Source organism: Marmota marmota, unplaced genomic scaffold (genome assembly GCF_001458135.2).
Source record: "Marmota marmota marmota unplaced genomic scaffold, marMar, whole genome shotgun sequence".
NCBI classification, from domain to species: domain Eukaryota; kingdom Metazoa; phylum Chordata; class Mammalia; order Rodentia; family Sciuridae; genus Marmota; species Marmota marmota.
The window spans coordinates 25,923,086-25,948,864 of NW_026000229.1; the positions used below are offsets into that span (position 1 = coordinate 25,923,086).

The 25,779-nt window shown below is 34.1% G+C and overlaps 1 protein-coding gene across 5 annotated transcripts in view; it reads right to left on the minus strand.

The window, feature by feature from the left end:
• The window catches only part of Unc13c (unc-13 homolog C), a 583,769-nt gene that overhangs the window by 402,038 nt on the left and 155,952 nt on the right, over positions 1-25,779 (minus strand). For 3 of the 5 annotated variants that reach the window (XM_048793667.1, XM_048793665.1, XM_048793666.1), the window contains one exon: positions 25,033-25,083. The exons of the other annotated variants lie outside the window; for them this stretch is intronic. In XM_048793667.1, the coding sequence (XP_048649624.1) occupies positions 25,033-25,083 (51 nt within the window). The remainder of the gene's footprint in view (positions 1-25,032; positions 25,084-25,779) is intronic. 5 annotated transcript variants of the gene reach the window in all.

A 25,779-nucleotide genomic window follows, 5' to 3' on the forward strand; every position in this document is an offset into this window, starting at 1 on the left:
TGATGATTTTAGAGACAAAGAAAACAAGCTTCCCAGATCTGCTCATATGAGGACAGATGATCTATACTTACAATAGCCAATGGCATAGCCTTGCTATTTTATCATTATTATTATTATTATGTGGATCTAAACTTACTAGTAACAGTCGACTTTTTTTTGAACACCATTTAGCCAAAACAATAGGAAGAGTAATGGCTTTAATTTTTAATGCAATTTTACCAAAAGAGTATTATGTTGCTGGGGAATTGGGAAGCTGTAACAATGAACTTCCAGTTCTTCCTGAGAAAAGTTCCTATTTGGAGAAGGCAAAATCTGAGTATTGGTGATTTTCCCCTATTTGTAACCATTAATTTTAAATGTTTAATAAATGCAATTACCCAAAGAGAGTTTCTAAATAAATAGAATAGTGATACCTACCTATCCATCTATGAAAGCCAAGCAGGATCATGCATAGAAAGCCTTTAGCAGCATCTGACACAAGAAGTTACTTTACAAATGAGAGCTAACACTGTGCACATAAAATTCCCAAGGCAAAGCAGTAGTATAATTATCAAGAGCGTAGGCTCTGGGTCAGACAATCTTGTTTTGAATCCCATTCAAGGTTTCTCTTAAGTAGATTAAATAAGGTCACGTTTGCAAATTGTTTAGCAGAGTCCCACCCATCTCATGAATCTGAAGTAAATGTAGTCTTCTATGTTCAGTTATCATTACCATAAGATATTGTTATGCAATTCTACTAAAATTGCATAATTCTGACAATAAAAATATAATTTAAGATAATTATCTGGTACCATCATATTGAGTTCCACATGTAGTTTACTTTTCTACACTTTAATGAAATCACAACTGGAAAATCATTTAATAAATTTTTAGTTTGTTTAAGACAAGGTCAGTCTGGGCTGCCTTAGGCTATTTAAATGAACTGTAAATATGAAGACTTTCAACTTAGTTTAAATGATATAAGAAGATGAAATAATTGAGTTCTAAGCATCAAGCTAATTCTGCTAGATCATTGAGAGTCAGCAGACAAAAACCAAAAACAAACAAACAAAGCCCACACTCCAATTTCAGATCAGCTAATGGAGAGAGAAGATTGACTCATTACACTGAGTACAGCCAACTAAGAGCTCTGAAGAAGATACACATGGAGCCCAGAGGACTTCTTATAAAAGAAGCTCATTGTTCCAATGGTCAGGAAAGCACTTCCTGGGGTTGTTCTGACTGAGATTTAATGGATGAACAGAAATCAACGTGTAGAGAAAAGTAGGACTACTGAGAGCAGAGGAGCAATCAGAGACAGAAGGCTGGTGGTAGAGAAAACTAAACACAGTTTAGAAACTGAAAATCCAGGGGACTGGAATGCAAACCGCAGGACTAAGGAGTTATGGAGCAGTGTCAAGACATTTATGGATTGTATTGACCTTTATTTTAAGAGCAATAGAAAGTCATTAAAGTCTTTTAAATACTAGGATGATTTGCTCACAATTGCATTTTTGAAATAGCCCATTTCTGGCCATGGTATATAGAACATCTTGGTGTGGACAAGGAACGGATGCAGGACTGCCATTTTGGAGGCTCAATAAAAGTTCAAGGCAGGGTAGGGAAGCAGTGGTGGAGAAAAGCAGGGGCCTAGGAGGCATTTAAAAAGAATTTTAAATTTATTTATTCTTTTTAGTTATACATGACAGTAGAAAGTATTTTGATGTCATATATGCATGTAGTATAACTACCCATTTTTGTGGTTGTGCATGGTGTGGAATTCCACTGGTCATGCAATCATATATGAACATAGGAAAGTTATGTCCGATTCATTCTACCGTGTTTCCCATTTCCATCCCTCCTCTCTTACCCCAACTCCCATGTCCAACCTGGAGAACCTCTACTCCCCCCAACCCCTTACCTTTTGTGAGTCAGCATCTGAAAATCAGAGAAAACATTTGGCCTTCGGTTTACTTTGAAAATATCACTCTTAGAAACAACTCATACAAACTTTTATTTGTAAAAATGATACCAACTGTGTGGTGTGTGTGTGTATCAAACCTAACAGTTTGGTGACTAAGGGCAATGTGCAACAAATAATGTGTAAGCCAAAAGCACATTCTTATTTCTCAGTGACATTAATGAAATTTTGCCTCAAAACTTAAAGGTATTAAGCTGCACTTATGTGGAGAGGGCATTGATCCGAACTTACTACAATCCATCATTTAATTTTTTTTTCCCCAGAGTGAGGTTGAATTTATTTTCAGTTATAATATAAAATGATAATGTACCTTATTTGTCTTGAGAAACATGATATTGTGTGACAATAAATTAAGAGATTTTTTTTTTGTTTACAATCCCAAAATATACTATATAACATATTGGGGAGGACATATTTTAAAGACGTAGGTTCTCAAGTGCTAAATGTATGTCAGAATTTCTCTTCTCCATATACTCAGTGAAAGAAATTTAAACTAAAGCGTAAATAAGTAACAAGTCAAATAAATACCAGAAATGTAAACATAAGAAAGCATTTGAATTTACTTTCTTTTTAACTTTCTATTAGCACCAGTTAATAAGAAACACTCAGGAAAAAAAATAATCCTGAAAAACAAACTGAACCAGACAAGACTTCATGTGATAGAAAGGTACAGTCTGCATTATACAGATTATAACTCTTAAAAATTGAATCATCCATTTTCAGATAATTTTATATGTTTTACAAGTTAGGCATCTACTCCCAATTTTTCAGTTACATTTATTTTTATATAACATGAAAATATGAACATTTTTCCTATTAATGGAGTAATACATAATGTTTTAAAAGGTATATGTATTTTTGTAATGTTTAAATTATGTTAGATGTAATCACCCCAACTTCTGTTATTTCTTTCTAGTAAAAACTTTTAATAAAATTTTTTCTTCTAGCTTTCTAAAATGTACAATATGTTATTGTTATGTATGGTCACCATACTGTGCTATGGCACCCAAGAATTTTGTTTTTCTATCTAACTGCAGAATCCATTGATGAGTCTTTTCCCATCACTCCCCTCATCCACTGTGGTGACACCATTTTACTCTCAACTTCTTGAGATCAACTTTTTCATATTCCATATGAGTGTGATCATGTGGTACTTGTCTTTTTGTGTCTAGCTTATTTCATTAAATATGATGATCTTCAGTGCCATCCATCTGGCACAAGTAACAGAATTTCATTCTTTTTATGGCTGCATAGTATTCCACTATGTATAAGTACCGTGTTCTCTTTTTCTACTCACCAGTTAAGGTGGACAATTAAGTTGTTTCTATTGCTTGGCAATTGTGAATAGTGCTGGAACAAACATTGGAGTGTAGATGTCTTGGCAGACTGATTTCATTTCCTTTGGAAATACACCCAGGAGTGGGATTTCTGGATTTTATGGATAGTTCTGTTTGTAGTTTTTAAAGAAATCTCCATACTATTTTCCACAATGGCTATTGTTATGATTTAGATGTGAGGTGTTTCCCAGAAGCTCATGTTTGAGACAATACAAGATGGTCTAGAGATAAAATGTTTGGGTTATGAGACCCTTAACCTAATCAGTGCATTAATCCCTGATAGGGATTAACTAACTAAATGGTAACTTTAGGCAGGTAGGGTGTGGGTCCCTCAGGGTGTGCCTTTGGGGTATATATTTTGTCATCCTTGAGAAGAGCGCTCTCTCTCTCTCTCTGCTTCCTGGTGCCATGTCTCCAGCTGATTTCCTCTGCTTCACTGTTCTGCCATGATGTTCTGCCTCACCTGAAGCCTGGCAGGATGGAGCCAGCTGCATATGGACTAAGACCTTTAAAACTGTGAGCCCTCAAATAAACTTTTCTCCTCTATAATTGTTCTTGTCAAGTCTTTTAGTCACAGCTATAAAAAAGTTGACTAAAACAGAAACACTGCTTTACATTCTCATCAATAATTTAATTGTATGTAAACTTGAATTTCTCACTGTAGCTAACTTATGCATTCTTCCTAAAATTATTATTCTTTTATTTTTCCAGAGTTTTAGAAAGATTGTTTCTATTGGTCTACCTTTAAGTACAATTGTAATATCGTCTCGTCTCTGTGTCTGTTCTCTTGTTTATCTCATAAGATGAGGTTTTACATTTTTATATTTTTCAACTTGAGAATGTCAATTTGCTTCATGTGTTTCAATTCTCTGATGAAATTCTTTACATATCCAAAGATTCAGTGAACCTGTACTTCTGTTCTCTAATATATGAATAATAGTTTTCATTTAAAGTCTCCACCGTCTAACTTCAGTATTGAGCTATCTGTTGGTCTGCTTATTTGATTTGTTTCTTTTGTTTATTAACCACAGTTTTCTGCCTATTCACAAGCCTAAGGAATTATTATTATTATTATTATTATTATATGTGTATCATGTACTAAGGAAACATAAAGTCTTTGGTTGATCATTTTTCTGGCTAGGTTAGTCCTTTTTTCTGTAAGTAAGGCAGGACTCAGGTGTGGGCAATGTTAATTATTTCTATTTGGTCGTGGATTGCAATGGTCATTAGCTGGGTTTGTGTTTTAGTGGAAAAATTTTTTTTTTCCTGTTTGTTTCTTGTTTCTTTCTTGTTCTTCAGACATGTCCAGGCTTTTGCCTGAGAGAGTAACAGGTTTCTTCCTCCTTGTCCCTAAATGACTACAGAAGTTCCACCAGCCTTCCTAGGTTTTGTGCTTTGCATTTTGGCCTCCCATTTCATGACTCTTACAAATCTGGTAAATGTCTTCAACAGAGACAAGCTGAGTGTTTGAAGGAAATCTGTTCCTCAAATGGGATTGCATATTCTTAATTCTGTGAAAGCAGAGAATGATGATTTCCCTATTAAGCCAAATGGACTTCAGCATGGCCCCCAAACAGTAGGATTTTGGGCTCTTACAGTTTCTACTATATTGTGAAAACCCTGCACAGAAATTTTGTTAATTTCATTTCTCCTCTGTGGGAGCAAAGCCTGACCCTTAATTCATATTAATAACTGGTAATTACTCCCAGGGAGAAAAACAATAGATGTTCAACTTTGCAACTTCAAAAGTCTTGTCCCTCTTGGAATTTCTGTTCATTAAATTCTTCTATTTCTTCAACTATCTTTTTTTCAGGGACTGCTTATTAAACACAGGTTATTTAAGATCACAAAAGTTATTCTTCTGTATATTTTCTGATATATTTTATTTTGGAATTGGAATAACTTATGAATAGCTTAAAAAGTCATTAAAAGTTCCTGGGAGGCTTATGAAGGCTATCCTGATTTAGATAAAGACTGTGTGGAGAGAAGAGATGGGGAGAAAGCTGAAACTACCTCCTTAAATTCTACTTCAAACAAAATAGTTTTGCTTTAAATGGCTTTACATATTCAATTTATAGCCAGTGGGCCACTCAATATAGGATTCAACAGCTTGAAAACCATGCTTGGTGTTCAAACATTTGGATTTCTGGAGTTGAAACAGGTGCTTTTTTTTTTTTGGCTCAAAGGAAAAATATCATGGTGAAAGGTAAAGGATGAGATTGAGGAAACTTTAATACTGCTATTTTTAAAAAAATAAAAACAGCAGGCAAAAAGAAACTTTACACAGGAAAAAAATTCAGACTAATAAGTTATTATAGGATCACAGGCTAGAAACTCCTGAGAAAATATTTTTTTTAAAAAAAAGGGATAGAAAGAATGTTGAATACTACCAACATACAATGAAAAAAAAAGATTCTGTCTTTTATAATAGAAAATCACTTTCTTGGGAATGAAATAACAACTGTTATACTTTACTAACTCTAAAAAGAGGATGAATATATAATAATAAGTATAGTTACATTGTGATAACTATACATTAAATTATAATAACTGGGATAGAGAGCACACCAATTATGTTTTATTTAAAAATTTATGAAGCCTGAAATTATACATAGCATGTTTTCATTTAAAAAAAAAACTCATTTTGAAGTTAATTATCAGAAAACAAACCCATAGAAGGTTGTACACAGCAGTGAAAGTAAAAAAATAAGAGTCTGCTTATATTCTGCTTTTCCTGAGTAGGTCTATGGCCTCCTTTTTGCCTCTTGCTGAGGACAGACTGGCACATTGTTCTAAAACTATAGTGTGCAGTCATCTGTTTGGATTTGGATCCAGGACAACCACAGATGCAAAAATATTGGCACATCATTTATGCATATCTTTCCATATATTTTTATTTATCTCTGCATTACTTATAACACCTAATACTACATAATGCTATTGAAATACTTGTTACACTGTACTGTTTAGGAAAGAACAAGAAAAAAGTCTGTACATGTTTAGTACAAGTACAATATTTTTTCCCAAATGTTTCTGATTTGCAGTTGTTTGAATCCATGGATGCAGAACTTACAGACACAGAGGAATGACTGCAGTGATATTCATATTGTACTTGATGATCACATATATATTTCTATTTATGTAGTAAGTGGAACGTAGTCTTTCCCAGAAAATGGGATTTTTGAGTGTAAGTGCTTAAAAATAATCCTAAGCGATAAAGAACCTCTTTGGGTATTTTTAAAGGAGAACTAAATGGGCTTATGTATTCATTACCTGAGTCTAGACGACAGCCATCACCATCATTGTTTATTACTGTTGGTGATAGAGATAGACATGATTTATAGAACCGTACCTGCATGGGATTAATTTTCTTTATGTTACCCCTTCCAAATGTGCATAGTGGAGTAATAAAATGTGTGTGTGTACTGTTAAATATAGCTACTTTAAAAATGTTCTTTATTATGCTTTTGAAACATTTTAGGTTCTCAGACTTCTAGACTTTAATAAGAGAAAAGTGTTCATTTGGGAAGTTAGAGTTAGGCAACCCATTCACATTTGCAGCCTGGCTGTTTAAAAACCAGTATGGTAATATCAATCTCAATGATACTGGTGTTCATTTGGTGAAGAATAGCAAACTCTCTTCACCTTAATTTGGTGATTCATCATTGGTAGCATTTTCATGTTCTTTTATAGCATTTAAGTTGTGTCCCATAAATGATTAGTCTTTTTTCTCCACAGAGCAGGGTGGAAATCATGACTCATTGTCAAAAAATCAACATAATTTAAGATCTAATTTAAGATCTATAAGTCCTCATATATTAAGCCCATATCATATTTGGGCATTTAAGGTTCTATCTGGTAATATTAAATTTATTCTTCAATGCCAGACTTTCATGAAAGATACTTTTATAGGCTATGATTTTTTTCACTCTCTCTGGTCTTACTGTGGATATGATTTAATAGAATTATAACTTCGTCTTGAAGAACTTTTTGATAAAAAGCTCAAGTCTTTAGATAATGTTTCAACCTTACTTTTGATATATGATATTTTTATAAACATTATAAGAGGAGAACAGGGGTTAAAGGAGTCATTAGAAACAATGACTGTAGATTGTAAAACCAAGGTAAACCACCTTACAAAACTCAAAAACATGAAAATCCAGTGCCTTCACCAGAATTGACTTTTAACTTCTAGAAGCCACAGGCCCACAATGTGCCCTAGAGATGCTAATAAAAAGTGGGAAACAACCACTATAAAAATTCAACAGAGGAACAAAAATCTACCTTGAAGAGTGTGGCAAAAGGAATAACAGACTGTATGTCCTTCCAGATTCATTTCAGGATTTTTCAATTTATGATTCCATGAGGTTAAAATGAAAGAGTATGTCTTCAAAATATAAACAACACATTTTTATAGGGATAAACATATTATAAGTTCTTTCTTTTTGTATTAAACTCAGGGGTACTTTACATCATCAGCCCCTTTTATCTTTTATTTGCAGACAAGGTTTCACTAAGTGGCTGAGGGGCTCACGAAATTGTTGAGACTGACCTGAAGCTTGCAATCCTCCTGCCTCAGCCTCCCCTGTTACTTATTGTTTGTGCAGGTGTGTACCACCATACCCAGCTATACTAAATCTTAAGGACCCCAAATTTGTCTAGGGATGGGAAAAAATAAATTCTATACTATGACAAACATACTATTTTTGTCACTAAAAATTTATTCTATATTAATGCCTCTCAAACAAACTATGGTGAAGGGTGAGGGTCCCCGCCCCCCGCCGCCCGCCTTTGGTGGTAGTTGTTGTTCCTATCCTTGGTAGATCAGTATGTTGTTATACTATGAATTATTATATGACATTTGTATCACATGAAGCACACCCTTATTTAATCAGATGAATCAACTAACTGACCATGGGTTTGAATGTCAAAGCAGTTTGAAATCACTATAAAAGTCTCTGTATATTACTCTTAGTTTCCACATATTTCCTTGGAGAGAGTTTCTTGGATTAAAATAATGTTTTGGGGATACTCTTCCTCTGACCTTTTCTTGGTTCAATAGTATCTTCGTTTCTTTATAAAAGAAATCCTATCCTAATCGGTCAAGTTCAAGGTGTAAGGTCAACTACATTCATAGTAGCTTAGGATTATTTTGGACTAGAAATCATGGCTTCTCTGGTTGTGTTTTTTCCCCTTTTCAGTCTACCTTTCCCTCTTCCTTTTACTCTATTCCCAATTTCTACTCCATGAAAGTTGATGGATTCAAGTTCTACACAACTTATCAGCTTCTATCTCTTTGAACACCATTTGTGATGGTCCACTGAAGCCAAGAAAATAATGGTACGATTCCGATATTAATACTCAGGCTTTATAGGAGAGGTGGAAAAACAGATATCTGGCCTAACAGCTGTGTTCTATTTCAGCTTGGCCCAAGAATTCTACATTATAGTAGTATCAAACACTGATCCGGGTATTAAGAAAATAATAGTTGTTTGCAATAGCAATTTGGAATTCCACATAAAGAGATGCTGACATACTAGATCTAGGAATTTTAATAACTACTGGCTATTATGCCATCAAATATTATTTAAAAATAAATAACAAAGGGAGAGCTTTGAGAGCTTAGTTGATGAACTGCCTTTGATAACAAAGGGCCTGACTGAAACACCGAGTCTTTGACTTAAGAAATCTAACAAGTACATTTCATATCAATAGTACCATGGGAGACTCAACTCAAAATTGAAGGTCTTCAAATGTAAGAAACAAAACTTTGAAAGTGCCAGAAGAAAACAGGAGAAATACTTTGAGACATAGACACAGGCAATGACTTCCTGAATAGGACTTCAATAACTCAAGAAATAATAGCAAGAACCGGCAAATGGGATTGCATCAAACTAAAAAGCTGCACAGCTAAAAAACACAGAGTGAATAGATAGCCAACAGAATAAGAAAAAAAATCTTTGCTAGCTACTCTTCTAACATAGAATTAATAGCCAAAATATCTAAAAAAAAAAAACTCAACAATAATAACAACATCAAAAACAGTCAATAAGTGGGCAAATGAACCGAACAGTCATTTCTATAAAGAAGTACTACACAGTGGTACACATCTGTAATCACAGCTGAGGCAGGAGGATTGCAATTTTGAGACCAGCCTCAGCAGTTTAGTCAGAACTTGTCTCATAAAAAAGGTGAAATTTGGGGTGCAGGGAGAGGAGACTGGGGGTATAGCTTGCTAGTAGAGTGCCTCCAGGATAAAAATTGAGTGCCAAAAAATAAAAGAAATATGAATGATCAATAATTATATGAAAAAAAGTGTTCAACATCTTTAGTCATCAAAGAAATGCAAATTAAAATTACACTGAGATTCCATCTCAATGGAGACAGAATGGCTATCATGAAGAACACACACACAAAAAAAATAAATACTTCTGATGATGCGGGAGAAAAAGGAAGCCTTATACACTGTTGGTGGTAATGTAAATTAGTACAGAGGTAAAGACACTGTCATCAGCACAACGATTTACTTAGAGACACTGTTGTTTCAGAGGAAATAATTCTTTTGTAGTCAGATGGAATTATTGTATAGTCCAGGCATCATTTTACTTTGAGAACTTAGGACTAAGTGAATCATATTAATAGTGTTTGAAGAAGGAGGAATGTTCTGAATAAAAATTGATTTTTATCTACTCATTTCATAGTTTTATTTTTTGATGCTACTCTAAGATATAGCTGAGAACACAATGCTTAATTCTAATGAACCAAACCACTTGGCGAATTTTCTTGATATGAGTTAAAAGAGCAACTTTATCATTAAAAAGTCCAAGGAATATTTTCTATGAATATTTTCTTCACAAATAGTTGACCAAACAAATGAGCCAAGTCACTAGTGGCAGAAATGCTTATATTTTGCTTTGCAGTCACTTAAAAAGGAAATAACACTACTCACCCTGAAAAATGAAGAAACAATATGTCACTACTTGTTTTGTGAGGATAGCATAGTTCCAGCATTAAACCCCAATACAGATTTTAGTTGAAAGAAAAATTATTTTCATGAACATAGACACAAAAATTTAGAGAAAATTACCAAGTTGACTTCAGTAACACATAAAAAGGAAAATATGGCATGACTGTGTGAAATTCATATTAGGGATGTGAAATTGATGACATGTTTGGTAATCTGTCAATTAAATTCACCATATAAACAAATCAAAGGGAAAACCTCCATGATAAATGGTTTATAAATGGCATTTGACAAAACTCAACACACATTATGATTAAAAAACTCTTAGGAATAGAAGTGAACTTAATAAAGGACAACTGTGAAAAACCTACTGCTAGCATATTTCAAAGATAAAGCTTCCCTTTAAAATAGGAACAGGTAAGGATGTTCATTTTCATTATTTTGTGCTTAGCATTTTACTAGAGATCCTAGCCTGTCCATTTAGACAAGAAAAGTAAACCCATATGCATTGGAAATAAAGTAATGAAGTTATATATATACTCAGAAGATCCTAAGCAATTTGCAAAAAGTATTTAAAAATTGTGATTTGAGGAAGGTTACATAATATAAGATCAATATTTCAAAAATAAATTTAAACTCTATGAGAAAAGAATAAATAAAACAAGTATAATAATATTTCAAAACCATAAAATTCTTATAGATGAATTTAACACATGAATGCAAAATGGTACACTTTAACTGAGAAACAGAAATACCAAGATAAATTGAAGAAATCCTAAATAAATGAGAGTTACTCCAAGGCCTTTGGTCAGATCGGTCATTATTTTTAAGATGGCGCCTTACCTGCAATTAATCAAAGGTGTAATGTATTCCTGATTATAATTTCAGCAGGCATTTTTTGTAGGACATATAAAATTTATATAGAAATTTGAAAAATTTAGAATATATTAAAATTATCTTGAAATATCAAAATAAAATTGGAAAAATATATTACTTATTTTCCAGGCTTATTATAAAGCCATAGAAACCATAATGATACGCTACGGGCATAAAGGAATACAAATAGATCAGTGAATAGTATAAAGCCAAAAAAATGATTCATCAATTCATGCTCAACAGAATTCCCAAGGTAATTCCACTGAGAAATGCTAATATTTCCACAAACTATCCTGGAAGTACTGTATATTCATATGAACATAAGTAAATTTAACTCTTACCTTTGTAAGATACACCAAAATTAAATATAAAAATATCTCAGGTCTCACTATAAAAGCTAAACTATATTTTCGTATGAAGGACATCATAGGAGAAAGTGTTCACAAGCTTAGGGTGGGGAATATAAAACTTAATCTGACACTTTCCAGGTGTGTTTCAGTAGAAGATTCATAATCTATGGTATATTCGGATGGGAGCATACTTCTCAACAATGCAAAGTAACCAATTACTACTGAGATCAACAGCATTGGGCTGAGCTGAAGAAGCTGTAGTTGAGGAATATTTATTGTATTTATTGTATTATTCAAGAATAGGCAAAATTAATCTACAGTAAGTCCCAATTTGTCAGTGATTGCCTGGAGCCTAAGGTATGGGGTTGACTATAAAGGAACACACTGTTTCACGAGAATGGAATTGTATGAATTTTTATTGGGTGGGTTGTGGATTATGCAAGTATGTACACATTTCTGATAATTCATTAACTTGTACACTTAAAATGGTTTTGTATTACTGTATACAATGTGCTGTGCTCTGTCCTTGTGACTTTATTGTCCTCACACTTTGTGTAAATACTCCCTTCTTAAATCTCACTTCCACTTTGTGGATGCCATCTGTTTTTTGTTTAGACCCTGAGGGAAATGTATCAGGTATTTAAGTTTTAAGACAATTTATTCATTCGATATTTGTGGGGAAATAGGAATTCTTGAAAGGAAGTATCTTTATTATTAAAAAATAAATTAAAAGAAAGAACTCACTGAAAAGAAATCACTTGTGAAATATTCCCTGTAGATTCCTCTGTAGCAGATTATTGTGTTTGCCAAGCTCCATCTCTAATTTAATGCAGTTCAAGGTGCAGCTTGCATATTATGACCAAAAAAAAAAAAAGAAGAAAAAGAAAGAAAGAAAAAACTCCTTGCAAGCCATTCAAATTAAATGGCTTTCTTTTTCTCATAAAAATAAAACATTTTTATTAAAAAAAAGATTAAAAAAAGATAAACTGTTTTAAATTTAAAAACAGAAAATCCGACAGTATCATCAGTACAATGTATTATAATAATAATAATGTTTGACATTTACTGAATATGTATCATTTTTTTTCAATTTATTTATACTCCCTCTGTACTGTTTCTATACTAGATGTTTGTCTTTAACCAAATGTAGAACTTGAAATTGATAATTCCCTGTGTATCATGAGATAAATGATTTAGGTGTCCCTATTTTTCTCTTTAGTATCCTGTAGTTTTATGCCTGAGAATTCCATCAAGATAAAGACTTTCTAGCTCATTAACACGCTGTATATTTTTCACATACAAATGCTTGTCAAGTAGAAATCTATTAAGTTACTCTCAGACATGAATAGCATGACAGAGACAAGTACTTCTTTCTAAACAGATATGTGGGACAAAATCTTATCTGAAAGAAACAGGAACACACTTTGATAGCATTCAATCTTCTAAAAATGCTTATGGATTTCACACTATTTACCATGTACTATAATAGGTGTAGGAATATAATGATTTAAGAAAAATTTATTGTCCTTGCCAATATGTACTTATGACCTCTTTAAACATTATATGGTCTTCTAAAAACTTTCTTGGCTTTTTAATTTTAAGGACATAGATATCAAACACATTATCACATAAAAGATATAGACACAAACAATGAAATATTCCCTGCAGGAAAAGCACCAGCTGCTATGAGAACAAGTAGAGGAACTTAATATAAACTACAAGGTCAAGAAGGACACTTGGAAAAAGGGTTTCATAAGCAAAGACCCAAAGTGTAGACAGATGTTGGTAAGGAATGTGATAAGCATGCCAAAATTCATTCAGGCAGCAGAAAGGGCAAGTTCAAAGTCCTGATGCTACAGAGAGCAACTGTGATGTTCAAGAAAACAAAACAGGCCTGAATGGCAGGCAGTGCTGCGAAGGAAGGAAGGAAGGAAGGAAAGAAGGAAGGAAGGAAGGAAGGAAGGAAGGAAGGGAGGGAATGAGATGAGGTTGTAGAGATAACCTAGGTTTTTCAGGCCAGCTTATTTCTAGGTGCCACGAGGTGCCATTGTTTATAAAGAACTCCTGAAAACACCAATGGTCAAAAACTATTGAAATCCACAATAGAGCTTAGTAATATGGGCAGAAAACAAGAAAGGAAAAATGGAAAAAAATAGCTATTATATTCTCCAGGGAGAAAATCCCACACTTAGGAAGAATATAGGTTATACAAATATGTTAATTCCATTAGTTTGTAAATTCAAAATTGCTAAGAGAATTTAAACTAGTACTCATTAGATGCATTTGTACCAAACAAGGTTGTGAATTAGTCCATCAAACTCTTTAAACATTATATGGTCTTCTAAAAACTTTCTTGGCTTTTTAATTTTAATTTTAATCTATATTGAAAAATTTTTCATTAATGCTTACCCTCTTTGATGGTGTCCATCAGATTCTATTTCTTTAATGGGTTAACTACAATAGTTCACTTGGTTTTTGTTTGATATTCCATCTATTTGGTAGGTACTTTAGCTTATTCCGGCTGTTTCAAAGTTTGCATTAGTCACTTTTATCAATTCTTGGTTATCATCATGGATTTCATAGACATAGAATTTGCTATGTTTCAAGATTCATCATGTTCTTCCAAATCTTTACCTCATCAAAAATTATTCCATATGCATTTATAATCATTATATCTTTAAAAAGATTTCTATGATTTTTTCCATTTAATTTTTAACTTAATCCTAGAACTTTGCTTTCTAGTGTTCTTAATTTTTTGAATCTCTCACTATTATTGAATTTAAAAAGCCTGTTGGGGTTATAATATTCATGAACTACCTCAAATATAATCAAACATAAGAACAAATCCACCCCTAAACTGTCTAAGGAGATAATGACTGTGGACAAAAATCTCCCTCCATCTGAGCTAATGAGCAGAGAGGCCCACTTTTGCAGCAATAAAGCCTACAATTTGAAATTTTATGCTATGGGCATAAAGGAATACAAATAGATCACTGAATAGTATAATGTCTATATTAGGAAGAAACAATTATGATAAAAATGAGCATAACATTCCAAAAAAGGAAAGTATTCAGTACATAGCAACAAGCTTAACAGTAAATTATAGATCTCAACTTTTAACATTTGAGGAAACTGTCACAGTAATCTGAATAAACAAAAGTCTAAATGATATTTTTTGAGAATGGTAATATAAACAAGTAACTGACAGTACATTAAAATTCGTTTTAAAGCTATACTTTTCTGATATTTGATTATGAAACATTTCAAACTTTTAGAAAAGATGAAAAAAGTGTAAGAAAATATACTGTGTTCACCACTGAGATTCCACTATTATCATTTTATGGATAAAATGAACTTCCTTGATCTAATATCTATCCAGATGTCCATCTTACTATCTATGGAACAATGCTCAGATTGCTGGTTGTTCCACATCTTTGTCAAAATTTGGTGCTGTGAGTTGTTTTATTTCTATCAGTTTTAGTGAGTATCTGGTAGTATTTTAATTTGCATTATTTCATATTTATTCAAATGACATGTATATACATATACACAAATACTGCTATTTTTTGATTATTCAAAAATTATAAACAGTGGTTTAATTGTGGGAAGTAAGAAAGAGGATGCTGAAAACAGAGGGAAGAGAAGGTTTTACTTATTTCACTCTTGAGGCTCTTCAAAAATTTTAAGTGAGCACGTATTATTTGAATATAACTGCCAACACACATCCCAAACTGTTCACTCCAGTTTGGATGACAGGATTTTTACAGGTGATTCTGATTAAAGCTTATTAATACTTTAAATTTTAAAAAATTATTTTATAGTATGATGAGATGTACCAAAACCTAAGTATAAACCAATTACTACTTTATCCATTAAAACATCAAGTTATAAGATATGATGGTGAAATTATTCCCAAACTAGAACTTCATATTATTTTTTATGCTTGAAAACCATAGAATTTTCATTTTTTCCCTAGCTCTTCAGTTTCAACCAAATCATTCTAAGTTAATCCCACATAGTTGACATCAATCCAGAGCATTTGACAATGAACTTCAAATTTGATAATAAGCATACATTCCATAATCATTTACTGAAAGCAGCCTCCCAAGGGGCTAATAGCTGTAGAAGCCCAGAGGTATTGATAGAACAGGTTTCAGCCATTTGTAATACCTGTTTTTATTTAGATGCTAGATCCATGATCACTGCAGTTTTAATACTGTACCACTGATGACTTGTTTATTTTTTGATTTCTCATTTATTGTATCCACATACGACTTAGCTATACCACATTTTCTAAGAAAAAGACAATATTTTTAATGTAGTTTAAGTCAGCATAGCAATGCTATTTGCCATAATTAAAAACCAGTTATCTGTGATTTATCACATTTAATTAAAACTATATGTGCCTTGGTACAGTGGTGCATATCTGTAAACCCAGTGACTTGAGAAGCTGAGGCAGGAAAATTGCAAGTTTGAAACCACTTTCAGAAACTTAGCAAGGTCCTAAGTAACTTAGGGAGATCATATGTCAAAATAAAAAAATAAAAAGGGTTGGGGAGGTGGCTTAGTGGTAAATTGCATTTGGGTTCAATTCCTGGTACCAAGAAAAACAGAACAAAACAACAATAAAAAACTGTATCCATACATAGTTACTCCAGTGCTTTTTATAAATAGGGTATAGACATATTTTACAGTGTTACTTATACTATTAAGATGCATGTTTATCTATTAGATATAATTTAAACTTTAAATATACATAAAGACTAACTTTTTAAGTATAATTACCATTAGCCTTCCTGCCTGCCTGCTTTCCTTCCTACCTCCCCTTTTTCTTAGTCTATATATTTAAGGTGTATACATGCTTTAATATACATAGTAAAATTACTACATTCAAGCAAATTAATATATCAGTCAACTCACAATTACTGTTTTTGGTGGTAAGAATATCTAAAATCAGCAAAGTAGCAGGATATAAAATCAATACCCATAAATCAAAGGCATTCCAGAATATCAGTGATAAATCCTCAGAAATGGAAATGAGGAAATCTACCCCATTTACAATAGCCTCAAAAAAGAAAAAGAAATACTTGGGAATCAACTTAACAAAAGAGGTGAAAGGTCTATACAATGAAAATTATAGAACCCAAAAGAAAGAAGTCAAAGAAGACCTTAGAAGATGGAAAGGTCTCCTTGCTCTTGGATAGGCAGAATTAATATTATCAAAATGACCATACTTCCAAAAGCACTATACCAATTTAATGTAATTCTGATCAAAATCCCAATTACATTCCTCATAGAAATAGAAAAAGCAATCATGAAATTCATCTGGAAAAATAAGAGACCCAGAATTGCTAAAGCAATCCTTAGCAGGAAGAGTGAAGCAGGTGGCATCACTATACCAGACCTTAAACTATACTACAGAGCAATAGTAACAAAAACAGCTTGGTATTGGCACCAAAACAGACTGGTAAACCAATGCTACAGAATAGAGGACACAGAGACTAGCCCACAAAATTACAATTACCTTATATTAAACAAAGGTACCAAAAACATGCATTGGAGGAAAAGATAGCCTCTTCAACAAATGATGCTGGGAAAACTGCAACAAAATGAAATTAAATCCCTATCTCTCACCATGCACAAAACTCAACTCAACATGGATCAATGACTTAGGAATAAAACCAGAGACCTGAGTCTAATAGAAGAAAAAGTAGGTCCTAATCTCCATCATGTTGGAGTAGACTCCAACTTCCTTAATAAGACTCCTTTGGCACAAGAATTAAAATCAAGAATCAATAAATGGGATGGACTCAAACTAAAAAGTTTCTTCTCAGCAAAAGAAACAATCTGTGAGGTGAATAGAAAGCATACAACTTGGGAGCAGATTTTTACCCCTCACACATCAGATAGAGCACTAATCTCTAGGGTATATAAAGAACTCAAGAAGTTAAACACCAAAAAAAAACAAATAACCCAATCAATAAATGGGCCAAGGACCTGAACAGACACTTCTGAGATGATGATATACAATCAATCAACAAATACATGAAAAATGTTTATCATCGTTAGTAATTAGAGAAATGCAAATCAAAACCACTCTAAGATTTCATCTCACTCCAGTCAGAATGGCAGCTATTATGATGACAAACAACAATAAGTGCTGGCGAGGATGGGGGGGAAAGGTACACTCACACATTGCTGGTGGGACTGTAAGCTGGTATAGCCAATATGGAAAGCAGTATGGAGATTTCTTGGAAAATTGGGAATGGAACCACCACTTGACCCAGCTGTCCCTCTCCTCGGTCTACCTCAAAGGACTTAAAAACAGCATACTACAGGGACACAGCCACATCAATGTTTATAGCAGCATAATTCACAATAGCTAAACTGTGGAACCAATCTAGATGCCCTTCAATGGATGAATGGATTAAAAAAATGTGGCATATATAAACACAATGGAATATTACTCCACAATAAAAGAGAATAAAATCATGGCATTTGCAGGTAAATGGATGGAGTTAGAGAGGATAATGCTAAATGAAGTTAGCCCATTCCAAATAACCGAATACCGAATGTTTTCTTAGATATAAGGAGGCTGATTCATAGTGGGATAGAGAGAGGGAGCATGAAGGAATAGACAAACTCTAGGTGGGGCAGAGGGGTTGGAGGGGAAGGGAGGGGGTATGGGGTTATAAATGATGGTGAAATGTTATGATCATTATTATCCAAAGTACATGTATGAAGACATGAATTGGTGTGAATATACTTTGTATACAACCAGAGATATGAAAAATTGTGCTCTATATGTATAATAATAATTGTAATGCATTCCACTGTCATGTATAAATTTAAAAAAGGAGTATCTAAAATCTATTCTCCTAGCAAATTTACAGTATATAATAAAATATTATAGCTATATTCATCATATTGAACATTTGATCTCTAGGTTTATTCATTCTACAACTTTCAAAATAAAGCAGGCTTGTAATTTACATTCTGAGAATATAATTCTCCTGCTAGAAATAAATTTGCATGTCAGGTAGCTGAAAAGACAATAATTTTTTTTTCAGATTCCAAGAAATTTCACTCAGCAACTTTATTCCTCAACTCTTGATTTAAAAAGGGACTGTTAACCTCTTAGAGTAATGGATATATTAAAATGATACAGCACAACATTAAGCACCTGGTAGATACTGGATAAATAACTTCTGCTAGATTGATGATAGAAACAATCCTCATCTTCAAGATAAGGTGCTCAGGAATTTACACAAGATTCTGAGTAAAATATAAAGCATACTGGATAGGAAAGAAGACAGGGAGGGAGGGGGAGGGAGGGAGGAGGAGGAGGGGAGAGAGAGAAAGAGAGTGAGAGAGAGAGAGAGAGAGAGAGAGAGAGAAACAGAAAAATCCTAAAACACAGCATATTTTATCTATCTTTTTCTTGTCTCACCTATTCATTGACCATAGGTGAAAAAGTTAAATTCAGTGACTTTAATTTGTTCAATATCTGTTAATCTCTTGATTTCTTCCTCATGCTCAATCTTGAGTTTTAAAAAGAATTATTTAGGGGACTACTTTAATCTATATTAGAATTATTAAAAGTATATTTGTGTAAGAGATTAGATAATTAATTAAATGCGAATTACAATAAATGTTAACTAAAGCATAAACTAGTTTTTTTGGATGCAATGAAAGAAGATGGTGGAAAATCTGATAACCTTTCTCACCAGTAGTTGAGAAACTAATTACTGGAACTGGTCTCAAAGGACAGAACACTTAGTAATAAAAATTGATTTAATAGCCAGAAATTGTTTTGACAAAAAGAGTCTTCATCAGTGAAGATGATAAAATATGAGAATATTTTGAGAGGGAGATAGTTTTAAAATTTTATTACTAGGAGATCATCCAGAATGAGGTCACAGTATTTCAAATATTTTCTCTCTGATTGCAAGGTCTGGCCCAGGTCATCTCTTTGGATATCTTCTAGTTATCCATCCATAATTCACAAGGGACAAGCCAAAGTAGTCAGGTCTCTAGATTTCTGCAACCACAGGGAATAAACCCAGAAGTGAGACAAAGAGAAAAATATATAAGTTTCTGCCTTTTATTGGAATTACTGGGAATTATATGCTAGTTGCTTGCCTTAATCCTTTTGGAATTAGTTATTATTTATTTTTATTAATACATTTATGTGAAAATAATTAGATTTATAAATCCACTATATAGGATTCCCAATATATGTTATATATACGTATGTATATACAGTATATACATACAACTATATATTTATATTTATAGATATGTGTATATTTATAGATATATAATTAAATATGTATAGTTATCTGCTATAAAAACAACAAATCTTGGGCATTAGACACTTATCACACACACATACACACAAGTATCCATACACACAGACATACAAGCAATAGCAACAATATGGCCCTATCATCTGTAACTTCCTAATTACAAGAGATCAAGAAAGCATGGAAATGAGAATTTTGGATAACCAACATAAAATTTGAGCTTCAGCAAAATCACAAATCTTTCCATAATGCAAAAGTTTAATTACTTGGAAAATGTCGATCATTTAATGATAACTGACAAAAGGCTTATTGTATCCAATATAAAACAAAACATGAAAGTAGAAAAAAAAGAACTCTGAATTTATAAAATTAATAATAAAATATTTATTTCCACTATAAAATAAGCTGCAGTGTTATTAGTAGAAAGAAGATTAAATTAATAAAAATTTAACTTTCCTAACTACAGTTTAGTTGGAGAAAATTATCAGCCTCCGGATGTTTTCTACAAGTGTCAAACTGGGTACATGTGCCTGGCAGTAAGTCACAGTCCTATGACTAACATGCAAATGCAGGAACTCTACTTTCTGTGCCCAGACCAACCAATTTGTTGCTCTTGTTTATTACTGAATTTGTGGAATGATATGGAGATGAAATACAGATCAAGTAGTTTTTCATGACAAGCTACTAGAAATGAATTGGTGGGGCTATCTCATACAGTTGAGGGGTTTATTGTCCTCATTGACTTTTTTTTCCTGTCACAGTAGGTATGAGCACTTAAGTTCTTATTAAAATATAGCTTGATCTTTAATATCTGAACTTACTATCAGAAATTGATCAGTGATAATAGATACTGAAAGATATTTAAAGACATGGGTGCATAATAAATGGCTGAGGTCATCACTTATTCTGATACAGTAGCCCCTGTGTTCTCTTTTTGTCAAAAATATTCCAAATTTTGCTCAAGAAAGGACAGTATATGCAGGTGATATAACATCTAAAGGAAGAGGAAGGTACAGGTGACTCTTCTGCCTCCCCACATTTTTTTTTCTTGTACTTTCTCTAGGGCACCACTGCCACAATGGAGAATCAAAATATTCCTTAAGTATTTAGAGTTTAAAAAACTACAGGGGTGGGGAATCCTACAGACAAAACTCCATGCTTGTTTAAGGCCTTTCATAATTGGCATGAGCTTAACTTGAAAATCTTTTTTTTTTTTTTTCAGTGTACTCCTGATAAGCCCAATGCTTTTACTAAACTGGACAACTAACTCATGTGTCCAAGTGAATATTGAGATTGAGGGCCTTCAATGTCAGGATCTCATTAAAGCACATTCTACCCACAGGCCACTTGGTTTCTCTTTTTGGTTCCTATGGTCCCTTGTCTGTCTCATCTTCTCAACTATCTTAGCTGAAAATAAAATACTCAAGAAGAGATAGGGCTTTATGCTTTGTACCCTCTACTCTAATCAAAAAAGACCCACAGAATGAACACTGCTTTCACACTTGGTGTACCCTTAATAAATGTGTTGACTTGGTTTGAAACAATACAGGCCTCTGTCTTCAGCTTTCCTTTCTGTTCAAATCCATTGATATTAATATTGTGTCAGACTTTTACTCTGTTCATTCTGTATGGACCACTGGTTTAAATAGAATTTGAATGCTAGAGAGACTGAGAAATTATTATATCAGCATGTTTACTAGACAGTTCTATTGTAGCCTATTCAACAGTGAACATAAAATAGCTAAAGTATAATAAGAAAGACACATCGCCAGTAGGGAAATGTTTAATGGTGTGATGCAGTAAGTGTCAAGCTTCTAGGCAGTAAGATGTTTCCAGCTTTGAAAGCAACAAAAAGTAGGGCCTCCTGCCAAAAATAGTGAATTAGAACTTTGCTGATGATCCTGTTTGGAGTAATAGGAAGAAAAAGGCTGCAACAAAGGGGCAAACTATTACACTAATGAAGTTATGCCAAGAAGGGGACTGGAACAGGCAATTTCTTTTTCAAGTTTGAATCCATGCATCTTGTAGGCAGAATCCCAGAGAAGTAGAGCTGTGTGAACACTGCTCAATTGAATTCTCTAAATGAGAGATTCTAGGGAGCTTTATCCATGTTGCAGGTATGCTGATCTCAGAGGAACTCTTCCACTAGTCATCTGGAGCTGGTAGAGTTTCCTAGATCCGTTAGGGTGACCAAATCATCTCAGTTTTCTCAGTTTAATCACTGGAAGTTCATCAGCCAGGGAAAACCACTTTCTGTATCCAGAAAACCCTTCCTCTGATCATGATAAGCAAAGCTGCTTTTTCTATAAAGTATGGAAACTACTATTTTCTATAATGGGTGCTACATAAAAAAATTGAGACACCCTAAATGATCCTGTGACTATATTATAATGTAAAGTGATGATTATTGTTATCCGCCTTTTTCTCAAGAGACTTTAAGACCCAAGAGAGACTGTAGTTAACACTCTGTGAATCTGAAACAACTTATATGTAAAGATTGTATCACAGATGTGGGTCACCTTGTGTGAAGAGATGTGTACTCGGATCATTCTGAAGACAGAGGCCTGTATTGTTTCAAACCAAGTCAACACATGGTCTCTATGGATCTCAGGCTTTGGCGTTTCCAAGCTGGCACCTTAAAGTCGAAACAGGAGTTACAGTGATATTTATCATGGTTGACAGAGTTGTGTAAAAGTCCTCAAAGCAAAAAAGATGCCTGCTGTGCCTGAGTACGCTTGCTTCTGAGACTAGCGTCTTTCTAAAATTAAGTTTCTTTCGCTTTTAACAGATGATTCTGCCCCAGCTAATGAAAACTATGTAATCTGGTAAATACAAGTCCATCAGCTTCTTCCTTCTCATGTCATTGCCACCTGGTAGGGACTGCTCAATCACTGTGCTCCCAGAACACCTGAGTTGTTTTTCACAAGATGCATGTATTCCAAGTATTAGGTATATTATTCAAAGATTGATATGTTCACTTAATACTGCTAGCCAGGCATTCAGACTTTCAGCTTACCTCTCCAAACCCATCTTCTTCTTCTCTGTTCTATGTGTCCTGACACATAACGTATGGAAACGTATAGTATTGTTCAACACATTTTCTTGTTTATGATGCTACACATGATTTTGTGCTGATTATTGGCTTGGTTTGAATTTTCTTTTGTTTATCTACATGTCAAAATTGCATCCACAGTTCTTTTCAATAAAGTCTGCCCTAATAATGCCAAATTAAAAATATCTCCTTTGTTACATCTGCAGAGTACTTATCTATTCATATAGAAAGTAATTGCTTTCAGTGCTGCATTGTAACTGAGATAATTGTATAAATACCTAAAATAAAACTCTTATTTTTTTAGCAATCACCATTTTTATTATTCTAAACATAAAAAATGCTATTCTGTAAGTAGGAGTAAATATATTAAATAATGACTTTTTTTCAAATTATAGAAATATATAATTTGAAGACTACTTTTTCATAGCCATGATTATGTTAGATCACAAAAATATCATATAGATATTCACTTCTCTCATGGAGAGAAAGTCTACTTTCACATTCCTTGAGTCCCAGATAAATTTAGGATTAGTTTTGTACAATAGAACACATCAAGAGTGACAGGCATCAGTTCTAGCCTTGGATTCAAATGACTTTGTTGTGCTTCCCCTAATTGCCTAAGAATACAAACAGGCTTGGTCTGGCCAGCTGGAGGATGAGTGACACATATTTCAATTCCTCCCTGTTACCTCAGGCAACAGTCAGACAACCACAATGCATATGAAAACTGGCCCCTCTTTAGCTGACCATATAATACATGCACGAGTGAATGTGTAACAGTGGTCCACTTCACCTTTTGAGTACAGTTTTAAGGCTTATTTTCAAAAGGAACATTTTTTACCTTTTCCTTTTCTCCCTCTCCCCTACCTAAACTGGGCACAGTACCCGGAATTATCTGTGCTCCTCAGGAAGGAGATGTCTGCCAGAGGATCTAGGAGGTGACAAATAAACAAGTGAATCCTAACACACCATCAAAGCACCCTGGACCCCCTGTCAGGGCACACCTGCAATGTAGCCTTTGAAGAGCTCCTTTAAATTCCCCCTGTTCCTCCTGATGGGGAGAGTCACAGCCTTTGGGAACAAGAGTCTCCTGTGTTTCTCCTTTGTCAGCAAAGCAATAAACCTTCTTTTTCCTTTTTCTCAAAACCGTGTCCTTATTATTAAATTTACATTAATTGGAATTGGGGACAGGGATCAAGCTTTTGGTTAAAAGTTTGGCAATCCAGATGGGAACTGAGAGCAGCCCCCGCTCTGGCTTTCTTGGGCAGGCCTGGAACTCCAAGCAACTGTAATTCTATACTGAGGATGAAAGGCGAACTTTTTGAGATCTGAATACTGGAAAGTTAGGAGATGGGTGAGTTTGCTTGGGGTCAAACCAGAGGAGCTCTTCTTGCAAGTAAAGGGAGGGACTGAGGTTCTCCCAGCAGCTGCCAAAGCCCCCTTTGCTTCAGGGAACTCCTGCCTTCTTTCCCTCCACTGTAAGTATTGCTTCATCTTGGTCTACTTCGAGGAAAAGGAAACAAGGCAGTAAAGTTGCAACACCTTGGCCATTTGGTAAACTCCCCCAGTATGCACACTGAGACCCTGGATTCTACACTTCTGATTCCCCTTTGTGGGAACATCTCGTCTCTTTGTGGGGATATCTGTGGTGCTACTGGTATAGGAGTCATGGTTAAGTGGGAGCTGGGAACTGGGGGAATTTTCCCTATCTGATTTGTCTGTTTTAAAGGTTCCTGTCTGTTGGTCATGGTTTGGGGATCCTGTCTATCTGTCTGTCTGTTTCTTATTTGTATCTGTTTCTGGCCCTTTAAGACATGGGCAATACTGTGTTGATTCTATAGATTGTTTCTTGGGAAAGATCTTGGCTAATGGGCCACCTATAGATAAAAATCTGAATAATAAAAAGATGATGTTTTACTGTAACAATCTGGTCTTTGAATAGTTTTCCATATTATTGTACAATCTTGCAGTTGTGAGTTGGTCTGTCAGAGATAGAATAAGTATTCTGTGTGTACATGTATGCAATTACATAATAAGGAGTCTAACCAGTCAAAAACTAAGTTGGATGTAAAAAGGTGCTGCCTATAATGTGCAAGCATAGAATGACACCAAAGGAGGATTTTTAAAAAGGGTTTTATTTTTTTTTCCTTTCAACCCAGTTCTCACAGTCTGAGCACTGCTTCTCACCTGGCCCCAGGCAGCTGAAAATCATCCTGCGATGGGTCAGGGACACCAGTCCTGGTATAAAGGAGAAAAAAAAATCTCAGAAAAGCTGCCTGGTATATATAGAGAGGGGCAAAGGGGACCTGGCCTCTACTCTGTTTTTCAGCTACTCTTTGCCCAGGGGAATAAAAGCAGAGTTTGAGAACAGGACTCATTCACTTCTGCAGACAAATGAAATCCATGTGGGCTGTAGGCTCACTGATTTTCTTTCTGTGTTCTTGTCTCATAGTTTCAAAGAATGAAATCCATGGATGGTGGCAGAGGACAAAAATTAAAAAAATAATAAAGTTAGTTTTCAATGAAAGAGAGAGAAAAAAAGATGGAACTCCCCATCCTGTAAGGAGGAAACTGGAAAAGATTTTCTACTTGAGTACAGTAGTTGGAATCTATGCTGTACAGATATTGGAAATGTACAAAGGCTATTGGCTTGGCCCATGACTTTGTATATGGCTATGTGCTTTTAGTTCTTAAGTCTAAATTTTTGGTAACCTCCACTTGAGTCCATTCCTGTCCCTATTTTCCCACAACTCTGAGACAGAGGAATGGACTGGAATGCTTAACCTCAGAGGGTTGCCTATACATTTAAAAAAAAAAAAAGACCCTTATCTGGGACCCATTACACTCCTGCTCTGATGATTAACTAGCCTATCTTAATGGGGGATGGAAGATGAAAGCTTCCAGTCATAAGGGTTCCAGTACTATTAAATTATA